Source organism: Anomaloglossus baeobatrachus, chromosome 2 (assembly GCF_048569485.1).
Source record: "Anomaloglossus baeobatrachus isolate aAnoBae1 chromosome 2, aAnoBae1.hap1, whole genome shotgun sequence".
In the NCBI taxonomy this organism is placed as follows: Eukaryota; Metazoa; Chordata; class Amphibia; order Anura; family Aromobatidae; genus Anomaloglossus; species Anomaloglossus baeobatrachus.
This window is the reverse complement of record NC_134354.1, coordinates 65,454,260-65,479,062: the sequence shown is the minus strand read 5'-3', so window position 1 is coordinate 65,479,062 and position 24,803 is coordinate 65,454,260. Positions and strand designations below refer to the sequence as shown.

Here is a 24,803-nt window from a genome sequence, read left to right as displayed (position 1 = left end):
GTGATCTTGGGGTTCTTCTTTACCTCTCTCACCAAGGCTCTTTTCCCATGCTTGTTCAGTTTACCTGGACGGCCAGGTCTAGGAAGAGTTCTGGTGGTCCCAAACTTATTCCATTTAAGTATTATGGAGAACACTGTGCTCTTAGGAACTTTGAGTACTTTAGTAATTCTTTTGTAACCTTGGCCAGATCTGTGCCTTGCCACAATTCTGTCTCTGAGCTCCTTGGGCAGTTCCTTTGACCTTATGAGTCTGACATGCACTGTGAGCTGTGAGGTCTTATATAGGCAGGTGTGTGCCTTTCCAAATCAAGTCCTATCAGTTAATTAAACAAAACTTCACTCCAATGAAGTAGAACCATCTCAAAAAGGATCACAAAGAAATGGACAGCATGTGACTTAAATATTAGTGTCTGATCAAAGGGTCTGAATACCTATAACCATGTGATATTTCAGTTTTTCTTGTTTAATAAATTTGCAAAAATGTCTACATTTCTGGATATTTTTCTGTCAAGATGAGGTGCAGAGTGTACATTAATGAGAATAAAAAATTAACTTTTTAGAATTTACCAAATGGCTGCAATGAAACAAAGAGTGAAACATTTAAAGGGATCTGATACCTACACCTATCTTCTATACCTACTGTATATGCCAGAATGGGGGACATATATACCAGGATGGGAGCAGGATGATGACATATCTAGACCAGGATGGGGGACCCTTATACCAGGATGAGGGACATATATACCAGAAAGGAAGGTCTTTGGAAAGAATAAGTCATGAAGCAGTCCTATGTATTGACCACACATGTATTTATACATATAAATAAGATCTCCAATGAGGTATCTTTTTTTTCTAAGCTAAACAAGCTAAACAACTTTTCTAACCTTTCATTATAGGACAAGCCTTCCATCCCATGTAATAATTTAGTTACCGGCTTTGAACTGGCTCAAGTTTTCCAATATCCCTTTTAAAATGTAGAACCCAAAACTTGATCCCATATTCTAGATGTGGCCTTACAAGTGATTTATAGAAGGGTAACAATATGTTGGTATCACAGGATTTTATCTCACTTCTTAAGAACCCTAAAATCTTATTTGCTTTTGCAGCTGCTTCCTGACATTGAGTACTACAGCTCAGCTTTCTTGTAACCAGAATACCCAAGTCCTTCCTTTGTTCTGTAGTCCTGAGTATATTTCCATTTACTGTATATCGTATATTTACTCTAGCCGAGGTGCCTTACTCTACATTTCTACTCTGCCTTACTCTACATTTATGAAAATTAACCTCTGAAAACTTTCTGACATACCGTTAAGTCATTGTGCATGCTGTGTTGTGTCCAGGAGGGGCAGGTGGTCATTTTCCCCAGGCGCAGCCTGCATGGTGATGACGTAGGGCAGCCTGACACGCTGGTCCAATGTGTCTTTCTGTGGCTATATTTGACCCTTTATCATACTGGGAGTTGGCTGTTCACTGAGCCAGCTGTCAAGCTGAGAGCCAGGTCAGAGAAGGTGCAGGTCATCAGCTCCCAGTGATCAATTGTACTTATATTTATCAAGTAAACTGTGCAAACACAGTATTGGGAACAAGGGGGAGATAAATGCAGACACAATATGGGGAGTGAGGAGAGGATGGATGCGGACACAGTATAGTGAGCGAGTGGGGGAGAAATATGAGAACACAGTATTAGTAGTGAGATATAGGATGAAACAGTATGCAAGGGGGATGGGTGTGAGCACAGTATGGGGATTAAGATGAGCATGTAGGAGGAAACTGTATGAGATGGGGGATGTTTTCATACACAGTATGGGGTGCAAGGGGGATGGGATAAATTTGAGGACACAGGATGAAGAGCTAGGGGAGACAGCATAAGGAAGGGCACAGTCAGGAGGAGACATGATGCCAAGGAGGGGCTATGTGATGAAGGGGCACAGCATAAAGATTGAAAGATATAGGGGGACACAGTGTAGAGTACACTGTGAAGTGGGGGCTTTGTATGGAAAGGATAGGATAGTGTAGAGGGAATGTAATGTGTCGCCCTGGGCAAGCCAGGGGACACAGGTCACACACCACCACACCCTACATCCCAGGTAGGCACATCTAAGCTGAACCAAAAATCCTTGTTGCCTTCCTCCAGAGGCTGATGATTCACACCAGGGGGTGGGCCAGGCGGTTGGCTCCGCCCACCAAGGAGATCACAGCTCTGGAGGCGGGAGAAACCAGGCAGATAGCCCCGGGCAGGGCAGGAGTAAAGTCTAGCTGAGGGCTAGAAAGGAGTGAACAACTGAGTGAAAGTGAGGAAAGTAAAGGAGAAACGGAGGAAAGCAAGAGTGGTGACAGAGAGAGAGAGAGAGAGAAAAGCCTGAAGAGTCCAGCTAAGTGCAGGGCAGGTCAGCAAGGTCAGCAACGGCGGTGACTGTCTGGAGGGGGACCGTTTGGAAGTTCCTGGAAGGATCCCATAGGCTGTGTGCCCGGTGGTCTGGAGCAGTGTTCCGAAGGACAGTCAGCACCAAGGCAGGGGCCTCTCGGACCCCGGCAAGGCTTGGAGTCGCCGTAAATTGCCGAATCCGTCAGTGAAGGGGACGTAGATCCCCCAACAACCAAGACCCGAGTGAAGGCAACAGCCCAACCTGTACAACAGAGACACCGCCACCGCCAGGGCACCAGTTTCTGAGGGCCAGTGCCTGCGGGCAAAGAGTAGAGCTCCCCCGGTCCAGCTTGAAGCCGGGGAGCGGGTTACCGGTGGGGACCCATCGCAACCAATTAGTACACAAGGTACAAGGAAGAGGGACATCACCGTCACCTACTGGGAGAGCAGTTGCAGCCGTCCGTGGGACCGTCTTACCAGCCGTTTGGTTTACCGTACAAACTGTGTCCACGTCTCAGGCTGAGTGAGTACCACAGTGCCGCAAGGCACAGCGCTGCCCCCGCGTCCCTGCGCCCACCAGGCCCTGCACCTCACAAACCGTCACCGGGCCCCGTGATCACCGACCCCTACCCACGGAGGGGCAACACAACACCTGGCTGCTCCGCATCACCATCCCCGGGACCCCCGTATTGAGCAGCGGTGGTGAAATCACCACAACCGTGGGTGGCGTCACGGACTATAAACAATCCCCACACCCAACAAACCCCCTTTCACTCACGGGCGAGGAGTGCCGCTCGAGAGACCCCCGGGATCCGGCCTACAGCTCGAGCTACCACTGAGCAGCGGCCGCCGGACCCGAGCAGAAGGGGTGAGCGTAGTGTGCTGACACCCTCCTCCCCGCCCGCGACAACTTGGCGTCACGAACAGGATCTTACCGCTCTGCCGTCTGGTAGAGGTGCGCCTTGTTACCGCCGGAGGTATCCGGCAGAAAAATTTCAGAAGTCGCCATCTTTGGCGCGAAAAGTTCCCGCTCGAGCGTCTTCTCGAGCAGTAGAGGCGCGAAGGCCAAAACCCCGCCCCGAGAAAGGAGGGGCCGAAAAGAGCTAAGGGGGACGCGATGGCGGCTGGCCGCATGTAGCTGCGGCTATAAAAGCAGGGACGCCAGGACTCTGCAAACATACCGTTCCTGGAAGCAAAAGAAGAAGCCATCATGTGGATGCCGTCCCGCGACACCGTAGCCCCCGCGCCTGGAACCGCGGCGTGGGTGGAGATCCGAACCGCGCAGCTCTACCAAAGGCTGCAGGTCAGGATGCAGCTCCTCATGGAGGAGTGGGAGGCCGACATGGCGGACGTTGTAGCCACCGTGCGGAGACGCGAGGAGGAAGCGGAGAAAGGGAGGGTGAGTGACCCACGTCCCGTTGCCCTTGAAGGGCCGGTCATCGCGGCTGTGGGGCCCGGTCCAAGCCCACTCCCCCCGTTGCCTCCCTCGCCACCCGTCCCGGAGGCCGTGACCCTGTCACTAGGCCTGCTACCACCGCAACCGGTAGCAGTACCCAGCGTCCCCGCCCAAGCGGGCCGACCTGTAGCCGGAGCCCGCGGCATACCGGAGGTGTTACCGTGGAAGATGCCGAAAGTGGAACCGGAGGCATCCCATGAAACATCCCCCGAGCCGGAGCAGATGACCCGTTCCGAGCCGAAGGCCCCTCAGCGGAAAGCCCCTATGCCCATCCCCCACACCTCGGCTGAGGTAGCGCCGGGTTGTTGTTGCAAGGCAGCGCCCAAGGCCAAGACACCGCGGGACATGCCGCCCATAGTCCTGACAGTGGGCAACGTCCAGGATGTCCCGCGGGGCCCGACCCGTGCGCCGGCGCTGGCAGCAGCGCCGTATTGGGATAGGGAGCCGGTACCGCTGGGCCTGGAGATCGCCGAGAGGGAGCGGAAGAAGGCCGAACTGGTGGCCAGAGCGATCCGGGAGAAGGAACACCTCCGGCAAGCAACCTCCCGTGCCCGAGGACCGTTGTACGTGGGGCAGGTGAGGCGGTTTGATGTCCGCCGGGGCTACGGGTTCATCCACGAGCCGGGCCTGGAGGCCGAAGTTTTTGTAGCCCGGCGGGATGTGAATGCCCACCTGCCTGAGGAGCATCCTGGCCGTAATCTGATGCCGGGTTATATCGTCCAGTACACTCGGTTCTTTGGGGAGCGAGGGTGGTTTGCGCTGGACGCTAGATTGAAGGGCAGCCCAGAGGCCCTAGCAAGCGCCGCGCCCCCTCCCTTGGAAGGAGCACTGGAACCTGGAAGTCCGGAGTAGGGCAGCGGATGCCCGTAGCACCGTCCCCGTGGGGACCACCTGTTTGTTGTTGAAAGTTGAAAGTTTGAAAAGTTTTGAAAAATGATATGAAAAGATGATGACCGAAGTTTCACCTGATTCACCGTGTGATTTTCAACCGGCTGGAGCCCACACCGTTGTCCCCGTGGGGACCGTTTAAAATTGCATGGAGGACTATCAATGGACAAGCCCGTGAACTTGCAGGGCAACCACAAACGTTAGTGGCTTGTAAATATGTTGGTTACCGTTACCGTTTCCGCAGTGCCGTCTCCGGAGAGGCAGGTTGGAGGGAGGGCCCTCAGCAGAGCAGGCTGGGGCCCAGCCACCAAAGGAACCGGTGGCTACCCTCTGGAGGGAAGGACAGATCCCGCTCGGGTACCGTGTGCTGGACTGTGGGTCAAGGGGTGCTGCCTGGGTTTTAGGGGCAGCATCAGGGCCAGGTTGCTTGGGTGGGAGAGAGCGGAAACCGTAACCGTAAACCAACGTTGAAGTAAATGTGCCTCCCGTCTTGGGAAGAGTTATTAAAAATGTATATATGTTAATTTCCAAATGTTATCTTTTTCAGAAAAATAAAACCGGTGTAGAACAGCAGCCCGCGTACGGTCTGCATTTTGCTAAGGGGGAATGTGTCGCCCTGGGCAAGCCAGGGGACACAGGTCACACACCACCACACCCTACATCCCAGGTAGGCACATCTAAGCTGAACCAAAAATCCTTGTTGCCTTCCTCCAGAGGCTGATGATTCACATCAGGGGGTGGGCCAGGCGGTTGGCTCCGCCCACCAAGGAGATCACAGCTCTGGAGGCGGGAGAAACCAGGCAGATAGCCCCGGGCAGGGCAGGAGTAAAGTCTAGCTGAGGGCTAGAAAGGAGTGAACAACTGAGTGAAAGTGAGGAAAGTAAAGGAGAAACGGAGGAAAGCAAGAGTGGTGACAGAGAGAGAGAGAGAGAGAAAAGCCTGAAGAGTCCAGGTAAGTGCAGGGCAGGTCAGCAAGGTCAGCAACGGCGGTGACTGTCTGGAGGGGGACCGTTTGGAAGTTCCTGGAAGGATCCCGTAGGCTGTGTGCCCGGTGGTCTGGAGCAGTGTTCCGAAGGACAGTCAGCACCAGGGCAGGGGCCTCTCGGACCCCGGCAAGGCTTGGAGTCGCCGTAAATTGCCGAATCCGTCAGTGAAGGGGACGTAGATCCCCCAACAACCAAGACCCGAGTGAAGGCAACAGCCCAACCTGTACAACAGAGACACCGCCACCGCCAGGGCACCAGTTTCTGAGGGCCAGCGCCTGCGGGCAAAGAGTAGAGCTCCCCCGGTCCAGCTTGAAGCCGGGGAGCGGGTTACCGGTGGGGACCCATCGCAACCAATTAGTACACAAGGTGCAAGGAAGAGGGACATCACCGTCACCTACTGGGAGAGCAGTTGCAGCCGTCCGTGGGACCGTCTTACCAGCCGTTTGGTTTACCGTACAAACTGTGTCCACGTCTCAGGCTGAGTGAGTACCACAGTGCCGCAAGGCACAGCGCTGCCCCCGCGTCCCTGCGACCACCAGGCCCTGCACCTCACAAACCGTCACCGGGCCCCGGGATCACCGACCCCTACCCACGGAGGGGCAACACAACACCTGGCTGCTCCGCATCACCATCCCCGGGACCCCCGTATTGAGCAGCGGTGGTGAAATCACCACAACCGTGGGTGGCGTCACGGACTATAAACAATCCCCACACCCAACAAACCCCCTTTCACTCACGGGCGAGGAGTGCCGCTCGAGAGACCCCCGGGATCCGGCCTACAGCTCGAGCCACCACTGAGCAGCGGCCGCCGGACCCGAGCAGAAGGGGTGAGCGTAGTGTGCTGACACCCTCCTCCCCGCCCGCGACAGTACCATACTCATTTTTTTTTTTTTACAAAATTCAGAATTGTTTTAGCCAATAAAATAGTAAAAAAACCCTAAACATGCTAAGTATCTTGTAATCGTGCCAATCTTGAAAATCATGTTTCTAGGTCATTTTCACCATACAACAAAGGCCGGAAAAATAAAACAATGTCAGAATTGCCCTTATACCATTTCACAGCACTTTATTTGATTTATTTCCCCTTACTCTTTTTGGTAATATGAATGGAATCAACAAAAACTACATCTTATCTTGTGAAAAAAAAGTCTGTCATACGTCTGTCGGTGCAAGAATAAAAAAAGATACCACTTTTTAAAAAAAGGGAGAGGAAAAAATGAAACCGTAAAAATGAAAATTGGCCGAGGGTAGGAACTAAATTTTATCTGCCATGTGTTTGCCCATGCAGACATCTTACTCCGATTGTTTTGTAATAATATACTGCCAATCTCATCTGTATTATCTTACAGAGTTTTACGCCATCATCAAAGACCAATACTTTATCTAAATCTCTTCCACAAAATCATTAATATAAAGAATAAAAAGAATTGGTCCTAACACAGATACTTGTGAACTCTAATGCACCCAGTACAGATCATTGTGCCCCCCACTGCTGAATGTAGACCCATTACAGAATACACAATTTACAATTACTCTTTGTTTCCTACCCCTTAAACTGTTTTTTTTTTGTTTTTTTACCAGTATGCTTAAGAGTGTCCCTTAATCCAGGATTCTTGACTTTCAGTACAAGGCTGTTGTGCGGTACATAATTAATTGCCTTTGTAAAGTACAGATCCGGTATATCAAATCACAAAAAGGGCAGGTAATCCAGCAACACGTCCAGTGATAAAACCAATTCTTTAATCCATACATTTAAAAAGGTCTAGTGCATGATAAAATATGAGTCCATGCCCCAGAGTAGGGATCGCTTACGCATTTTGGACTATACAGTCCTTACTCAAATATCCAGATTTGCCGTGGTTAAACACTACTTATCTCTCACGAACCAATGCTGGTTGTCAGTTAACATATTGTTCTTTGTAATATATTTTGTACGTCATTTCTTATAATGCCCTCTAAAATTTAGCACGCCACTGATGTCAGACTTACCGGACGATAGTTGCCTGGATCCACCTTCTTAAATAAACAAAATACAAACCCTCATTCGACTATGTCGACAGAAAAATAAAAAAAAAATGCTTTTTGGAAGGAAGGGAGGAAAAAAATGAAAGCGGAGAAATGAAAAATAATCTCAGGGGTTGATAAAATTCAGGTAGCTCACAGATTGAGGTTCTCAGCCTAAAGAATACTTAACATTCTAACTTGATTTGTGCAAAAAACATAGAAAAATGTTACTTTCTGAAGATTAAGAATCTGGAGATAAGATGATAGCAGAGGGAGACAGTAATCTCCATCTAACGCCGGACGCATATCACCACTCAACATCAAAAATCATAAGTTGTGAGTGTGTCTTACAGTTTGAAGACTTTTCTTATATTTCTAAATGGATTTTCGTACAAACTTTGCCAATTTAGGCGTAACACAATCATAAATATCATATATCAGTGTTACATAAACTTGCAACACTTCCCCATCTCCTGATGAAAAGTTTGAGACTTAATTTCAAGGTAAAATATCTTACTTTTTGTACTTCCAAATGAGAATGAACAAAGAGTTTATTGCCTACAAGAATAGAAATTTGTGTAGGAAAAGCACAAATTGTTGCCAAATCCCCTTCACTTAAGGCTGCTTTACAAGCAACGACATCACTAAAGAGATGTGGTTGGGGTCACGGAATTCGTGACGCACATCCGGCCTCGTTAGCGACGTCGTTGCGTGTGACACGCAGGAGCGACCGTTAACGAGTGATAATACTCACCATATCGTTGCTCGTTGACACGCTGCTCTATTCCTAAATATCGTTGCTGCTGCAGGTACCATGTTGTTCGTCGTTCCCGTGGCAGCACACATCGCTATGTGTGACACCGCAGGAATGAGGAACCACATCGTACCTGCGGCCGCACGCAATGAGGAAGGAAGGAGGTGGGCCGGATGTTCATCCCGCTCATCTCCGCCCCTCCGCTTCTATTGGGCGGCCGTTTAGTGACAAATCGCTGCCCATGGCGCACAACATCGCTAGGAACTGTCATACATACCTGCCTAGCGACGTCGCTGTGACCGGCGAACCGCCTCCTTTCTAAGGGGCCGGCTCGTTCGGCGTCACAGCGACGTCGCTAGGCAGGTATGTATGACAGTTCCTAGCGATGTTGTGCGCCATGGGCAGCGATTTGCCCGTGACACACAACCGATGGGGGCGGACACGAATGCTAGCGATCTCGCTAACGAGATCGCAGCGTGTAAAGCGGCCATAAGTCATTTTTTTTTATATAATTTTGGATAGCTGAATGCTTACAAAAATTTCTCTTTTTTATTTTTTTTAGGATGTCTTTTGTGATTTTGTGGTTTAGATGTTCATGCAAAAAAAAGGAGAAGATGATGATACATTCCAACATTTTTCTTCCATCCTTCCAACCCATTATTGACATTTTTTTTATTTTCTTTTTTTTTTTTTTTTTAGAAAATATAAGTCGCTTTGTTTTGCAAATTTTGCCTTAGTCTATTCTAGTTATAAAACTTATAAGACAATGATCTTGAATGAAAATTCAAGGTTTAAAAGTCACGTTTCAATTTTGACATGTAGTTTTCACTGATGTTATTGAGCCCAATTCATCAATTTGGCACTTGGGACGCATGAATTTAGTGTAGAGCCCATAATTGTCTTGAACTGGTTTGGTGAACATTTTGCAAAATGTCACCAAAAATGCACCAAAACCTGGTTTATATGGACTGGAGTGGAGTTGCATCAAATGTTGTGACTTTTCTTAAAGACTCGCATCTCATGAATCTGTCTAAAACATCTGTAAAAGCCACATTGATGGAAAAATCAGAAAACTAACTAAACCACAAAAGACAGAACATATTGATGAATTTGCCACAAATCAAAAAGTCACTGATTGAAATATATTTACGCAAACAAACTGGCAGAAATGTCATGATGAGCTGGGGCCAATGTTCTTAAAAGAATTTGTCTGCAGGTTTTTAATATGTAATATGAAAACAGCATGGTGTAGGGGAGGAAACACTGATTAGAGTGATGTGTCATGTACTGGGCTGTGTGGATCAAATCAGTGTTTTATCAGCAGGAAATTATCACAACAGGACAAGCTGGTAAACTTGTTCTGTGTAGTCTCATTGCTACGACTGATTAGCAGTTTTTTGCCTATGCACAGTTTACATAAAAAGCTGCCAATCAGTGATAGGAGTGGGGGTTATACACAGCTCAGCATTGAAAGAACAGCCTCTCCTGCAGCAGAAAAAATAGGGATTTTATCAAAATCACAGCATGCAGACCAGTAAGTGACACATCGCTAGAATCTGGGTCTCTGCACATATATCATCCTGCTCTCAGATTACGTAGCAAAAACCTGGTGAAAGATTGCCTTTGAAGACATTTATGACTTTTCTCATCTATGGTTTGGAACCATTAGGACCGTGGAAGAAGAGTTAAAAATGAAGCTTTCAGTCGACTTACCCACGCATATGGAAGATCTGAGTCAGTGAAGGAACACGGGATTTGGGCCTGGTGGTTACAACAAATGCAGCGTTCCCATTCTTCTATGTGTGATGTAGTGAAAATCAAAGGGTCAAAGTGATCAGGAAAGGATTTCCAGTCAGTGAAGAAGTAAGAATGGTACTCTGGACATAGGACCATACTTTTTGGAGGGTTCCATCTGAGGTGGATGGACTTGTCTAAGGCAGTGCCATTCTGTTCTGTATATGGCTCTGGTTCTTGTCTTTTTCGTGGCAGTTTCTTTTCTTGGGATTTTGTTAGCTTCATGCATGTTACTAATGTCTCCTCTTCCTCCTCTTCAATGTCCTGGGTAGGAGCTGTGAATGGAACATTGTCCCCGTGATTATATATCTAAAATTTGCATTCGAAATTTTCCTAGTCTTGAAACTTAAAGGGAACCTGTCACGTCCTTTTTCAATATTAAACTGCCCCCAATGTCTTGTTACTTATGAAATGTGCATCACTAACATGTTTGGGTGAAACAAACGTTCCCCATATTTATCTTAAAAAAATCAATTATTATGATCAGGTGAATCCATTAAAAATCTTTTCTTTCAGTCATAGGGGTGGCACATTTCTTCAGTTCAGTCACGGTCCTCTTCAGATTATGCATGCCCCCCGCATTGTGATTGAATGCTGTGACTGGCCCAAAGTCACGGCAATCTCCTATTAACTCCTGAGCTTGCGCAGTTCCCCACAGCTTCACAGGCATGAGCTTACGCGTCACCCTTCTTTCTTCTCTTGGCAGCACCAGATCAGCGGGATCACAGAAGCGCTTAGCGTGCACTCACCTAAGGGTACTTTCACACTTGCGTTGTTTTCCTTCCATCACAATCCGCCCTTTTGGAAAACAGCGGAATCCGTTAACGGATTCCGCTGTTTCCCATAGACTTGTATGGATGACGGATTGTGCCAAAAGGACCTGCGTTGCTTCCGCTGGGCGACGCTGCGTTGCTTCCACCCAGCGGGAGGAACACAGCATGTAACGTTTTTTTGAGCAGCGGAATCCTTAGGATTTCACTGCGCATACTCTCTCTGGCTCCCTGCACCCGTAACCAAGATAAATATTCGGTAACCAAGCAAAGTGCTTTACCCGATATTTACCCTGGCCACGTGTGCAGGGAGCCCGACACTTCCTCGCTCGGCTTCGCCCCCTCCCGCACTCCATTCCGCATGTGTGTACATATATATATATATATATATATATACACACACACACACACACACACACACACACACACTCATCTGTCCTCAGCGCCATGGCCCGCTCGGCTCCACCCACTCCGCACTCCGCCCCCCGCACACATTCTCGGCGGTCGAGCGATCAGCTGATCACCCAGCGTTTGGGAGCGATCACCTGATCACCCGGCGGCCGGCTACTGGGAGCGATCAGCTGATCACCCGGTGCTGGGAGCGATCACCTGATCACCCGGCGGCCGGCTACTGGGAGCGATCAGCTGATCACCCGGCGGCCGGCTACTGGGAGCGATCAGCTGATCACCCGGCGGCCGGCTACTGGGAGCGATCATCTGATCACCCGGCGACCGGCTGCTGTGAGCGATCATCTGATCGTTCACAATAGTCTGCCGCTGGTTAAAACTGTAAAGAAAAAAAAATCAAAACGGATTCTGTTGTTTTGCAGCATCCGTTGCATCCGTTGTGCCACTATATGCAACACATCCGTTGCATCCATCACACAACGCAATGCAACGGATGCCGTTCAATGCAAGTGTGAAACTAGCCCAAGGAGGTATAAATCCCAAAGCATGTGCAAATATGAAATTAATCTGGGGATGTACACCCAGATTAGTGCGCATGCCCAGGGCTTTATCATGTCTTGCTAAGCGCTTCTGTGATCCCGCCGCTCTACTGCAGCTGCCGTCATGAGGAGAAGAAAGAAGAGGGACTCACAGAGCGCATGCTCGGGATGCTGAGGCAGGATTTAATAGGAGATTGCTTTCACATTGGGTCAGTCACGGCAATCAATCACAAAGCTGAGGGTGTGCATAATTTGAAGATGAAGCTTGACTGACTGTGACTGAACTGAAGAGAGGCGCCATCCACCTCTATGCCATATGCCACAGCAAGCAATCACAAACAGGACTGTGACTGAACAGAAGAAATGCGCCACCCCTATGACTAAGAAGATAAATACGAAGATGTTTGGCAAAACCATGTTAGTGATGCACATTGCATCACTAACAAGTCAATGGGGCAGTTTAATATCGAAAAGGGACATGACAGTTTCCCTTTAAAAAATAAAAAATGAAACAATATGGTTGGATTTTTTTAATGTTGTAAAGCTGTTGTCAATTTTGGAAATTTTGTAATTCAGGTTGTGATAGATGTGACAGTCCTGCAGTTTTACCCTGTGTTTTACACCAATGTAAGTTGCCACATATAGGGAGGTGTCAGATATAAGAGTCCCCCCAACTAAAGAACATTTCATAAAGCAACTGCCCAATATCCCCCATCTCATGGGTCTGGTGGTCAACCTTTGACCAGTAATAAAGTAGTGATGCTCATTTTGAGGTATTTATTTATTTCTTTATTTCCCACTTATCGCTAATCAGTTCTGTCTATGTGAATATTTCAGATTCTCCACCAGAAGAGATGATTACAAAATTAAATTTAAAATGAAATGGGGTGTAACCCCAAAAATATTATTCGTATAAAGAAATATTTGTTAATGAATTTCTCAATTTTGTAAGATCTCTGCTTGCTGTTGAAACCAATCAAAACAGTCCTAGTTATAATGGTCAAACGGGTGGCAGCTGTGAGGCCTGGAAACCTTAAAGGAGACTTTAAGTTTCTTGGAGTTCCCAGTTGTTGGAATACCTGGAGGCTGTGAACTCTGGTAACTGTTCAGAACCTCCAGATGTACCAGCAGCTGGGAACTCCAGGAGCCTTTAAGGCTTCCTTAAAGTCTTATTTAAGGTTTCCGGGCCTCACAAATACCGGACTATTGGACTGCTGTGCTGCCGTGTTCTGCAGTCCGAGAGTCCGGGGCTCAGGGGCTCCCCTGCTGCTCTCAGTGAACTCCATTGAACCCGCTGCTTGTGAGACACGGCTGCACAGCAGTTTGGCAATCCAGCATTTGGTTCAACTGAGTTCACTGAAAGTGAACTCCAATAACCTGACTGTCAGATTGTAGGGTGTCCCCCAATTGTGGGGTGGCTGCAAGCTGCTATTTTTAGGCTGGGGAGGGCCCAATAATCATGGACCTTCCAAGCCTGAGAATACCAGTCCCCAGCTGTCTTCATTACCTGCAAAAGTTTTCACAAATAGGCGAGTGACCTCATGTCTTTTGTTTTTTATTCTACTTGTCACAGCAATGTCAGTAGCTAAGATGGCTACTGTGATTGGCAGGCAATCTCCGCATGTTTAGTGGCTTAAAATAAGGCGCCAAATATGTGTGGGGATGGGACTCAAAACTCACGAGGAGAATACCAAAATACTCGATGAGTAATTATTATCCCAAATATCCTAATATTTGTGTAAATGACTAATGCTGCCGAGTATATTCGCTTATCTCTACCTAGTACTATTCCAGTATTAGTCTCAAATAACGACCCTAATGCAAGTCAATGGTGAACCCGAGCATTATTCTGGGAAATCTTCAAGAAAAATGCCCGGGCTCCCCATTGTTTTGCATTAGGTTCGTTTTCGTGATGAATACTGGAATAGTGCTAGGTATTCAGTACACATAATCCAAACCCGAATATTTTACTATTCGCCCATCACTAGAGATTATATAAAAGAAATGCAATGTGTTACTGCAGCCCATGGACAAATGCTCCAGTGATTCGAACAGATGATTAAAGTCTGTGGATGAAGTGACAAGAAAATTTCATTGTAAAAGATTACAAATGAAAAACTAAGATGTAAACCACTTACAAAACACTAATCAGAAAATGCACACAAAATTAGAAACCATTCTCATCAGTCCTTCCCTAAAAGGGATTTTTCCACAAAGAACATTATGATCGTTCTTTGCTCACCATTCTTCCTAATCCTGTGTATATCAATCACACTCGGTTAATGGTCTGAACCATATATGGTAAAAGCAACTTAAGTGTCTGAGGGTGATGGTGCAATATGTGAGCCTTTTGTGCCCCACTTTAAACTTATGGCCAGGGCTCCACTTTGTCTAAGGCCCCCTTCACACGTCCGTGATACACGTGCGTGTTTGGTCCGTTTCCGTATGTACCGGAGACACGGCCAAACGTGCACCAATGTTAATCTATGATTGTGGTCACACGTGCGTTATTTCATTATGTCCGTGTGTGCGTGTCCGTGATCCGTATGTGTTTGCGTTTTGCACGGATGCATGTCCGTTATCTGCACGGAGCACGCACACGTGGACACAATGAAAGTCTATGGGTATGTGCACACACGTTAGTAAACACGTATGCATCTACCTATAGTCCGTGTCCGTTTGGTGTTTTTATTTCTAGTGATGTCGGCTATTCTTTCTATTTCTGTGTATGTCGGTCAATCTCCCTGAGTCCGTCGGTCGGTCTCTCTGTCTCTCTGTCGGTCTCTCTGTCTGTCTGTCCCTCTCTCACAGTCTGTCGGTCAGTTCCCCCCCCTCTCTCATACTTACCGTTCCCCGATCACCGGCCCGGCTCTGCACGGCTTTCAAACTGCTGCGGCGGCTTTTACTATTTTGAAAAAGCCGGCCGCTCATTAAACAATCTCCTATTCCCTGCTTTCCCCGCCCACCGGCACCTATGATTGGTTACAGTGAGACACGCCCCCACACTGAGTGACAGGTGCCTCACTGCACCCAATCACAGCAGCCGGTGGGCGTGTCTATACTGTGCAGTAAAATAAATAAATAAATAATTTAAAAAAACGGCGTGCGGTCCCCCCCAATTTTAATGCCAGCCAGATAAAGCCATACGGCTGAAGGCTGGTATTCTCAGGATGGGGAGCTCCACGTTGTGGGGAGCCCCCCACCCTAACAATATCAGTCAGCAGCCGCCCAGAATTGCCCCATACATTATATGCGACAGTTCTGGGACTGTACCCGGCTCTTCCCGATTTGCCCTGGTGCTTTGGCAAATCGGGGTAATAAGGAGTTAATGGCAGCCCATAGCTGCCACTAAATCCTAGATTAATCATGTCAGGCGTCTATGAGACACCCTCCATGATTAATCTATAAATTACAGTAAATAAACACACACACCAGAAAAATGTTTTTATTAGAAATAAAAAACACACACATGTACCCTGGTTCACCACTTTAATCAGCCCGAAAAAGCCCTCCATGTCCGGCGTCATCCAGGATGTTCCAGCGTCGCATCCAGCTCTGCTGCATGGAGGTGACCGGAGCTGCAGCAGACACAGCCACTCCTGTCACCTCCACGCAGCTAATGAAGACAGCCGCGCGATCAGCTGAGCTGTCACTGAGGTTACCCGCTGTTACTGGATCCAGTGACAGCGGGTAACCTCAGTGACAGCTCAGCTGATCGCGCTACTCACCTCATTTGCTGCGTGGAGCTGACAGGAGCGGCGGTGTCTTCTGCAGCTCCGGTCACCTCCATGCAGCAGCGCTGGATGCGACGCTGGAGCATCCTGGATTCCGGCGGACATGGAGGGCTTTTTGGGGCTGATTAAAGTGGTGAACCAGGGTATATGTGTGTGTTTTTTATTTCTAATAAAGGATTTTTTTCTGGTGTGTGTGTTTATTTACTGTAATTTACAGATTAATCATGGAAGGTGTCTCGGGGAGACGCCTGACATGATTAATCTAGGATTTAGTGGCAGCTATGGGCTGCCATTAACTCCTTATTACCCCGATTTGCCAAAGCACCAGGGCAAATCGGGAAGAGCCGGGTACAGCCCCAGAACTGTCGCATATAATGTATGCGGCAATTCTGGGCGGCTGCTGACTGATATTGTTAGGGTGGGGGGCTCCCCATAACGTGGAGCTCCCCATCCTGAGAATACCAGCCTTCAGCCGTATGGCTTTATCTGGCTGGCATTAAAATTGGGGGGGACCGCACGCCGTTTTTTTTTAATTATTTATTTATTTATTTTACTGCACAGTATAGACACGCCCACCGGCTGCTGTGATTGGGTGCAGTGAGGCACCTGTCACTCAGTGTGGGGGCGTGTCTCACTGTAACCAATCATAGGCGCCGGTGGGCGGGGAAAGCAGGGAATAGGAGATTGTTTAATGAGCGGCCGGCTTTTTCAAAATAGTAAAAGCCGCCGCAGCAGTGTGAATGCCGTGCAGCGCCGCGCCGGGATCGAGGAACGGTGAGTATGAGAGAGGGGGGGAAACTTCAGTCACTCGGGGGATTAGCGGTCACCGGTGAATCCTTCACAGGTGACCGCTAATCAGTACTCGACACAGACAGAGCCGCGGTATGAGGATAAAGTCGGGTGAAGTTCACCCGAGTTCATTCTCATCGCGCAACTCTGTCTGCTGTCAGCCGACATTTATAAACGACATTGTGCATCACACACATGGACATTCCACACGGACATTCCACGTACACATACACGTTAATTCCACACGCACACACGGACGTTCTACACACAAACACGGCTAGCATACGCAATTCACACAGGTGCCACACGGACCATAAAAACGGACACAAAAACGGGACACGGACCCGAAAAACGGCCCGTAACACACGTGCGTGTTTTTCACGGACGTGTGAAGGGGGCCTAAAGCAGTCCCTGGCTGTCAGAAATAGTGACTAGGTACTGTACATGTTAGATCTGTATCTATGTGATGAGATCCTTACACTGCAGCAGAGAGTGTCTCACATCATCATTGGCCTTTTTATTCCGGACTATCTTCTGTAATCTTTTTAATGTCCCCATAGACTCGGATTTGTTGTCGTCGATTTCCTGCATAAAAAAACAAACAAGCAAAGTAAGGACACGGTATAATTATGGAATATTATACCCATAAGAGTCTGATATGTGTGGGCCCCATCTTTGAGTCCTGCACCCAAATTGAAAACTTTAATAATACCGTAGTTTTGCTGTATATATAAAAAATCCCAGTCTCCTTTGAATGCTAGCCGCAGACTGGTTTTCCTTGGAGCATGGTCATAACAGGCAAGGAGGTCTTCAGTAGACCCATGGCTGTCACCAACCGATCGGCATCCCATAGTCTCATTGGCTGGAGGTTAGAATGATCTGCCCCCCTCTGATGTACTGTATTTGCGGCTGTGATTAACAGGTTAATAACCATAGATGGAGCTCCGCTACACATGCAGGTGTTAGACGCAGATGATGGCTGAATATGAAAGCCATCATCTGCTGGGAAAGATGTGGGCTCACTTTGTCAAGCTTGCGTCAAAGTCAAGGACCCTGCATATGACATTACTGTACGTCATATGTTGGTAAGGCGTTGAGAAGGTTGTCTAGTCTTGGGGCGCAGTATTAGCGATGTCAGGATTCTCTGGTGCTGGGAGCAGGCGAGCGCGTGACCATATGTATTCGATTTGCATCCATCTGGCCACTGGTCGACTAGTTTTGTTCGACTGCGCTCAATTTGCTTGTGTTGAGTGAGGCTCCATATGTCTAGTCAGCATGTGATCACATGAATACAAATCACCTGCTTTTGGCGCCAGCACTAGAGAATCCTGACAGTGTGCTATGAGGATTCATAAGTCTGCAGTTGCTTTGAGTGAATACAAACTTGTGCTCTAAGCTGGGACTACTCCGTTAAGTTGTATTAACTTTTTCCAAAGTAAACGTATAGTAGGGAGCTTTTTAAGGGGAATCTGTCAGCAGGTTTTTACTATTCTGAGAGCAGTATGAGATAGAAACACAGAGCCTGATTCCAGGGATGTGTGCTATAATTTGAATACAATCATCATTTTTTTTTCAGTAGGAGATTACCGCTACTGGGATTACAGTTGTGCAGTCCAGTCAGGCTAATCTGTATAACCCCACCCTCACCATTGATTGGCAGCTTGCTGACAAATCACAGTGTACACAAGAACTGCCCATCAGGGGTGTGTGTGTGTGTGTGGGGGGGGGGCTATACACAGCCTAGAACTTTTAGCTCTACTACATCTACAGTACAGACCAAAAGTTTGGACACACATTCTCATCTCTAAAACAACTGTTAAGAGGAGACTTTGTGCAGCAGGCCTTCATGGTAAAATAGCTGCTAGGAAATCACTGCTAAGGACAGGCAACAAGCAGAAAATACTTGTTTGGGCTAAAGAAGACAAGGAATGGACATTAGACCAGTGGAAATCTGTGCTTTGGTCTGATGAGTCCAAATTTGACATCTTTGGATCCAACCACTGTGTCTTTGTAGAAAAGGTGAACGGATGGACTCTACATAGCTGGTTCCCACCGTGAAGCATGGAGGAGGAGGTGTGATGGTGTGGGGGTGCTTTGCTGGTGACTCTGTTGGGGAGTTATTCAAAACTGAAGGCATACAGAACCAGCATGGCTACCACAGCATCTTGCAGTGGCATGCTATTCCATCCGGTTTGCGTTTAGTTGGACCATCATTTATTTTTCAACAAGACAATGACCTCAAATACACCTCCAGGCTGTGTAAGGGCTATTTGACTAAGAAGGAGAGTGATGGGGTGCTACGCAAGATGACCTGGCCTCCACAGTCACCAGACCTGAACCCAATCGAGATGGTTTGGGGTGAGCTGGACCGCAGAGGGAAGGCAAAAGGACCAACAAGTGCTAAGCATCTCTGGGAACTCCTTCAAGAGTGTTGGAAAACCATTTCCGGGGACTACCTCTTGAAGCTCATCAAGAGAATGCCAAAAGTGTGCAAAGCAGTAATCAAAGCAAAAGGTGGCTACTTTGAAGAACCCAGAATATAAGACATATTTTCATTTGTTTTACACTTATTTAAGTATTTCATTCCACATGTGTTAATTCATAGTTTTGATGCCTTCAATGTGAATCTACAATTTTCAGAGTCCTGAAAATAAAGAAAACTCTTTGAATGAGAAGTTGTGTCCAAACTTTTGGTCTGTACTGTACATCAGACTAAACAGGGATTTTATTAAAACTGCAGCAAAGAGTCCAGTAAATAACATATCACTGGCATCATATTCCATGGTTAAAACCTGCTGGCAGATTCCCTTTACCCTGTAATATTATCATTGGGGACTTTACCGTTTGCAGTTGATGATGCGGTATTTGCATTCTTTCATTAAAAATCAGTCACTGGAAATGGGTTTCAGCCTATTGAAGATATTGTGTAATGGATCTCGTCTGTTACCTAACACGCCCTCAATGACCCATAAATGACCAAGCTAACATTTTCTGACACTCTGACGTGTCACTTGATGTGGTAATAACTTTCCAATGTTTCAACATATCCCAAAGATTGTTTTTTCATGACAATCTAATTTTTAGTGGTAAATTTAGATCAGTACATTTTGCAGTTTTTTATGGAAATAACACAGATTTTAACAGTATTTTTTTATAATGAGCAATTTTCAATTTTTTTTATACTTATTTGCTTAAATCACATACCACACTAAAATATATAAAGGGAACTTGACAGCTGATATCCACAGGCAGCATGTATCAGACACCGACTGCGTGATCTCAGCCAGGTATGCTTAAAGAGGTGATCCACTACAAAGCATAGTGGCCACATCGTTGTAAAGCCGTGACAGCAGGCTTTTCTTAAATATCTTCTGTGAGCAGCACTATCGCTGTCCGCTCATCCCCCATCATGTGACCCGGGCTGCAGTGACCTCTGATGTCTGCTGATGTCTGGTGATGTCACGTCAACGTCCAGATTTGGAAGTTGACCCGGCATCACAGAAGCAGGACCCAGTCTCCATGAGTGACTGGGCTATGAGCGGAGATTCATTACATGTCACAACCCATCATCTCGTGGGTTCGCTCCTTGACCGCAGAGTGCCGCAATCACGTTGGGCTGTGATGTGCTATGAAACTCCGACCACAGCCCAGTCACTCACGGAGACTGGGTCCAGCCTCAGTGATGCCGGGTCAACTTCCAATTCCAAAAGTTGACGTGACATCACCGGACATCAGAGGTCACTGTAGCCTGGGTCATGTGATGGGGGTAAGCGGAATGTGATAGCGCCGCTCACAGACAGAAGTGACAACAGAAGGTATTTAGAAAAAGCCTTCTGTCACAGCTTTACATCGATGTGGCCACTATGCTTTGTAGTGGACCACCTCTATAACTCTGAAATATTGCGGCATTTCAGAGAAAATCATAATTTAAAAGACACTGGCGACCCAACCGCACAGGAGACTGGTCGAACAGGTGGGTTCCCGGTGGTTTCTCCATGCTTGCTGCCAATGGTTGACAGGTGTCTCCCTATAAATTAACACAGGGATAGACCTATCATTTAAGAAGAGCGGGAGGGGAGAAGCCACTGAGGACCCGCCTGCTCGGCTAGTCTCACATGCGGCCCGGTCTTTGGTAGAATGTAAACTATGTTTTTTTCTGAAACTTTACAGGCCCATTCTACTTTACATCAGCACCGTTTTTCAAAGGTCCTTTTATTTTGTTGGAGGAGTTTATTACCAACAACTTTTAATTTTTTAAGACAGTTTACAAAACCTTTTTCTTTTTTTGAGAGACTTACTGAGTTTTGAAAAGAGGATTTGAGAGTCATTTATACTGGACAACCCCCAAGTTGATAATTTTTTAAAAGTAGCACCCCTCAAAGTATCCAAAACCGTTGTCAGGTAGTTTGTTAACCCTTTATATGCTTCACGGGAATTAACACAAAGTAGAATAAATGGAATTCATTTTTTTTTCATGTAAAATGTTTCTAACATCTTAACAGGCAGATATTGAGGCCATAACTTGCCCGAAGATTGCCATGCCATCCATCAAGACTGCAGAATAATGATTTTGAGGTTTTAATGGATTTACCAAGGGCACCCCCTATCTCTGTTAACCATCTAGATGCTGCTATCAACATAAACAATTAATCAACCAAAGAAAACCTCACGTGTGCATGACACTCAGAAATTCTAAATCAACAGCGAAAATTGTCCCAAAATTCAAGACAATAAAAAGCGATTCATGCTAAAAGATATATGCTTTATTATTGAATTAAAATATTTTTTTAAAAAATATAAAAAACAGAGAATTGCTCCTGAGAGGGACCAGAGACAATACCCAGAATATAGAAATTGTACACAAGTCTGTAGGAAAGGTAAATTTGGCAGCAACAAATAGATGGATAGTGTGCAATATAGGTCTTACACAGTGGCGTAACTACCGTGGTCGCAGAGGTCGCGATCGCGACTGGGCCCGGGAGGTTAGGGGCCCGGCGGCCGCCAGGCAGATCAGCAGCCAGCTCCTGTCAGTGAGAGAGGAGCTGCGCTGATCTGTCACAGACTACGCGGCCGCTATTTGACCCGCTGCCGCCGCCGACACCAGGCCCCCCTACCGGGTGTCAGCGGCGGCACCGGGGCCCCCTGCCTGGTGTCAGCGGCTGCGGCGTCTCCCTCGTCACCGCGCACAGTAATGATGAAGCATAGCGCGGCATCACCATTCTCCCCCTGTGCGGTGACGTCACTCCCGAGCGACTGCTGTGCTGAGTGCACAGAGTGCAGGACGGGAGGACGCCGACCGCAGCACCGGGAGAACAAGCAGCGGTGAGGACACCAGCGGTGGAAGAGGAAAGTGGTGAGGACAGCAGCGGCTGGGTAACGAGGAGAGCGGTGAGGACAGCAGCAAAAGAAGGAAGAGAGAGGGTGAGTACTTGTTTTTTTTTTAATATAAGTGAATAAACGGTGGGACAATTTTCGCTGTTGATTTATCAACATAAACAGCAGCATCTATAGGGTCCAATTAATTAGTGGCAACAATGAATGTGGCCAACGCGGCATGGTGACAGCTATAGTATAAATATGACTCTCACTGCATTGTCACTTGTGCAGAGATGCTATTTTCAGGTCAAAAGAATGTTATATTGGTGGTCATTAAGGGGTTAAATTGTTTGACCTTAGTCAAACAAGTACAATTCCATACAATACACTTATCCCGAAAGCTTATTATTATTGTATCCCTTATTTGTTCTCACCATCTCATTGGTATTTTCAGCTGACCCGTGGTTCCGCGGCGGGTTCCATTGTTCATGTGGTGGGATCTGTCAAATATTACAGATTAGATAGTTTGACAGGTGGTGTCTAAATTAATTCAAAATTCTCTGCAAAATAATGGGTGAATCATTTTTGTTTTTGTAGAAATCAGAGACCAATTCTCCTATCAGCACATTCACACATCAGGTCCATTTTTTTCCTCTCTCTAAAAATAGACGACTTTTCTCCCATCTGGCATCCGGCTTGCATGCATTTATTCTCATCCATTTTTTAAAAAACTCAAAAAGGCAAAAAAGATAAACTGCCAGAACTATTTTATTTTCATTGTTAATTATCAGTGGATCCAATATGAGAGCAATTAAATTAAGTGGTAGGGGTACTTTGCACACTACGACATCGCAAGCCGATAATAGCGATGTCGAGCGCGATAGTCCCCACCCCCGTCGCAGCTGCAATATCTTGTGATAGCTGCCATAGCGAAAATTATCGCTACGGCAGTTTCACATGCACTTACCTGCCCTGCGACGTCGCTCTGGCCGGCGAACCACCTCCTTCCTAAGGGGGCGGGTCGTGCGGCATCACAGCGACGTCACATGGCAGGTGGCCAATAGAAGCAGGGGGCGGAGATGAGCGGGACATAAACATCCCGCCCACCTCCTTCCTTCCTCATTACAGCCGGGATGCAGGTAGGAGATGTTCCTCGCTTCTGCAGCTTCACACACAGCGATGTGTGCTGCCGCAGGAATGAGGAACAACATTATAATATCGGTCCTTCCGAAATTATGGAAATGTTGGACCCTACACCGATCATACGATTTTGACGCTTTTGCGCTCGTTAATCATAGTAAAAACGATTCACATACTCCAATGTCGACAGCGACGCCGGATGTGCGTCACTTTCAATTTGACCCCACCGACATCGCAGCTGCGATGTCGTAGTGTGCAAAGTACCCCGTAATCTTCCATTTTCCATCCATTTTTTAATGGATTCCTATACACTGTTGAATGACTGATTCTCATCTGTAAAAAATGGATGAGAATATAAATTTACAAGTGCACAGATCCATAAAATAAAAAAGTGTGAATAGTTTTATTAAAGTCCATGAATCTGTGTCCTGTCAATTAAAAAAAATGTGAAAAACTGATGTGTTCATGTACAGTGCATATCAAAACCTTCAGTCCTCTGCTAAAAAAGTGGAGATTTGGAGGCATGTCACTTTTTTAGCAACAATAACAGTCCTAAGAAAATCTCCAAATCAACAATATAATTGCTTCACCAAAAGAAGATTATAGTTTTAGAATTCCTCTTCCCCGCTTCCTACTGGGGGAAGAGGAATCAATGGTGGAGATCGCCGCCCAATATGTCACCACATGTCATAAGCTGAGGGGAACCTAAGACCCCTAAATGGACTGTCAGAGCCCAAATTGTGCCCCCCAACTCCCCATAACCCTGATCCCCTCCCACCACACTTACTGTATTACTCTTGCTTTGGCAACACTAATTGTATTTTGGTCCTGCCAATAAAGCATATTTGAATTTGAATTTGAATTTGAATTTGAATGGCCCAGCCAGAGCTCAAATCTATAATTGAAAATCTGTGTGTGACCTGAAGATGGCGCTATACACAGATTGGAGCGCTATTGCAATGATGCCAATTCTAGATGTGCCGTGTGATAGACTCCAACCCAAAAAGACTGAATGTTGTCATAACTTCAAAGGGTATTTCAACAAAGTATCAATTTAAGGGTGTGCATATTTATGCAGGCACATTATTATAGTTTTTTATTTTTATTTTTCCACCCAGAATTATTTCAGTTTATTTTTCAATTGAATTATTGTACAGATTATTGGTGATGATTATAAAGGTAGGAAAAGTTCTGAAATGATTTTTTTACATGACAAAAATCTGACATCTTTACAGGGATGTGTAGACTATTTTATATCCACTGTTCACTTGTAAAGAGCTCCATACTCCCTTGGTAGTTTCCCAATCTTTGCAACCTGTTTACTCCAAGTTTATCACTCCAGCGTCACACGTGCTTTCCAGTCTATTAATTAGGTGATACTAAGGGCATATGATGGTGTTATAGCATGACTGATAGATGCTGCACAGAGGTCTTAAGGCCCCTTTACCCACTGCAACATCGCTAGCGATATCACTGTAACGTCACCGGTTTTGTGACGTAATAGCGACCTCTTCAGCGACATTGCAGTGTGTGACACGCATCAGCGATCTTGCCCCCACTGTGAGGTCGCTGATCGCTACAAATCATTCAGGACCATTTTTGGTCCTTTGTTTCCCGCTGCGCAGCATGCATCAGTGTGTTTGACAACGTTACAACGACATCGTCAGCGACTTAGAACCCAGCCCTAGGCGTACTATCGCGTTCCCTTTCCCACCCCCTTACCTCCGATTGGTGGTCGCTGTTGCATTCTGATTGGGCGGCTTTCGTTGAAAAGAAGGCAACTTTAGCGCTTCCGTCATTTGTTTCAAAGCTACCTTGTTCCTGAGCGTGCTGGTTTGCGGATCATTAGAGAGTTCTCCAG

At 46.8% G+C, this 24,803-nt stretch overlaps 1 protein-coding gene across 1 annotated transcript in view; it reads right to left on the bottom strand.

The window, feature by feature from the left end:
• SAMSN1 (SAM domain, SH3 domain and nuclear localization signals 1) overlaps positions 1–24,803 on the bottom strand; it is a 215,160-nt gene that overhangs the window by 129,777 nt on the left and 60,580 nt on the right. The window contains exons 7-9 of the mRNA XM_075335073.1: positions 22,237–22,302; positions 16,966–17,071; positions 10,166–10,521 (exon numbers count right to left, since the gene is read on the bottom strand). Coding sequence (XP_075191188.1) covers positions 10,166–10,521; positions 16,966–17,071; positions 22,237–22,302 — 528 coding nt within the window. The remainder of the gene's footprint in view (positions 1–10,165; positions 10,522–16,965; positions 17,072–22,236; positions 22,303–24,803) is intronic.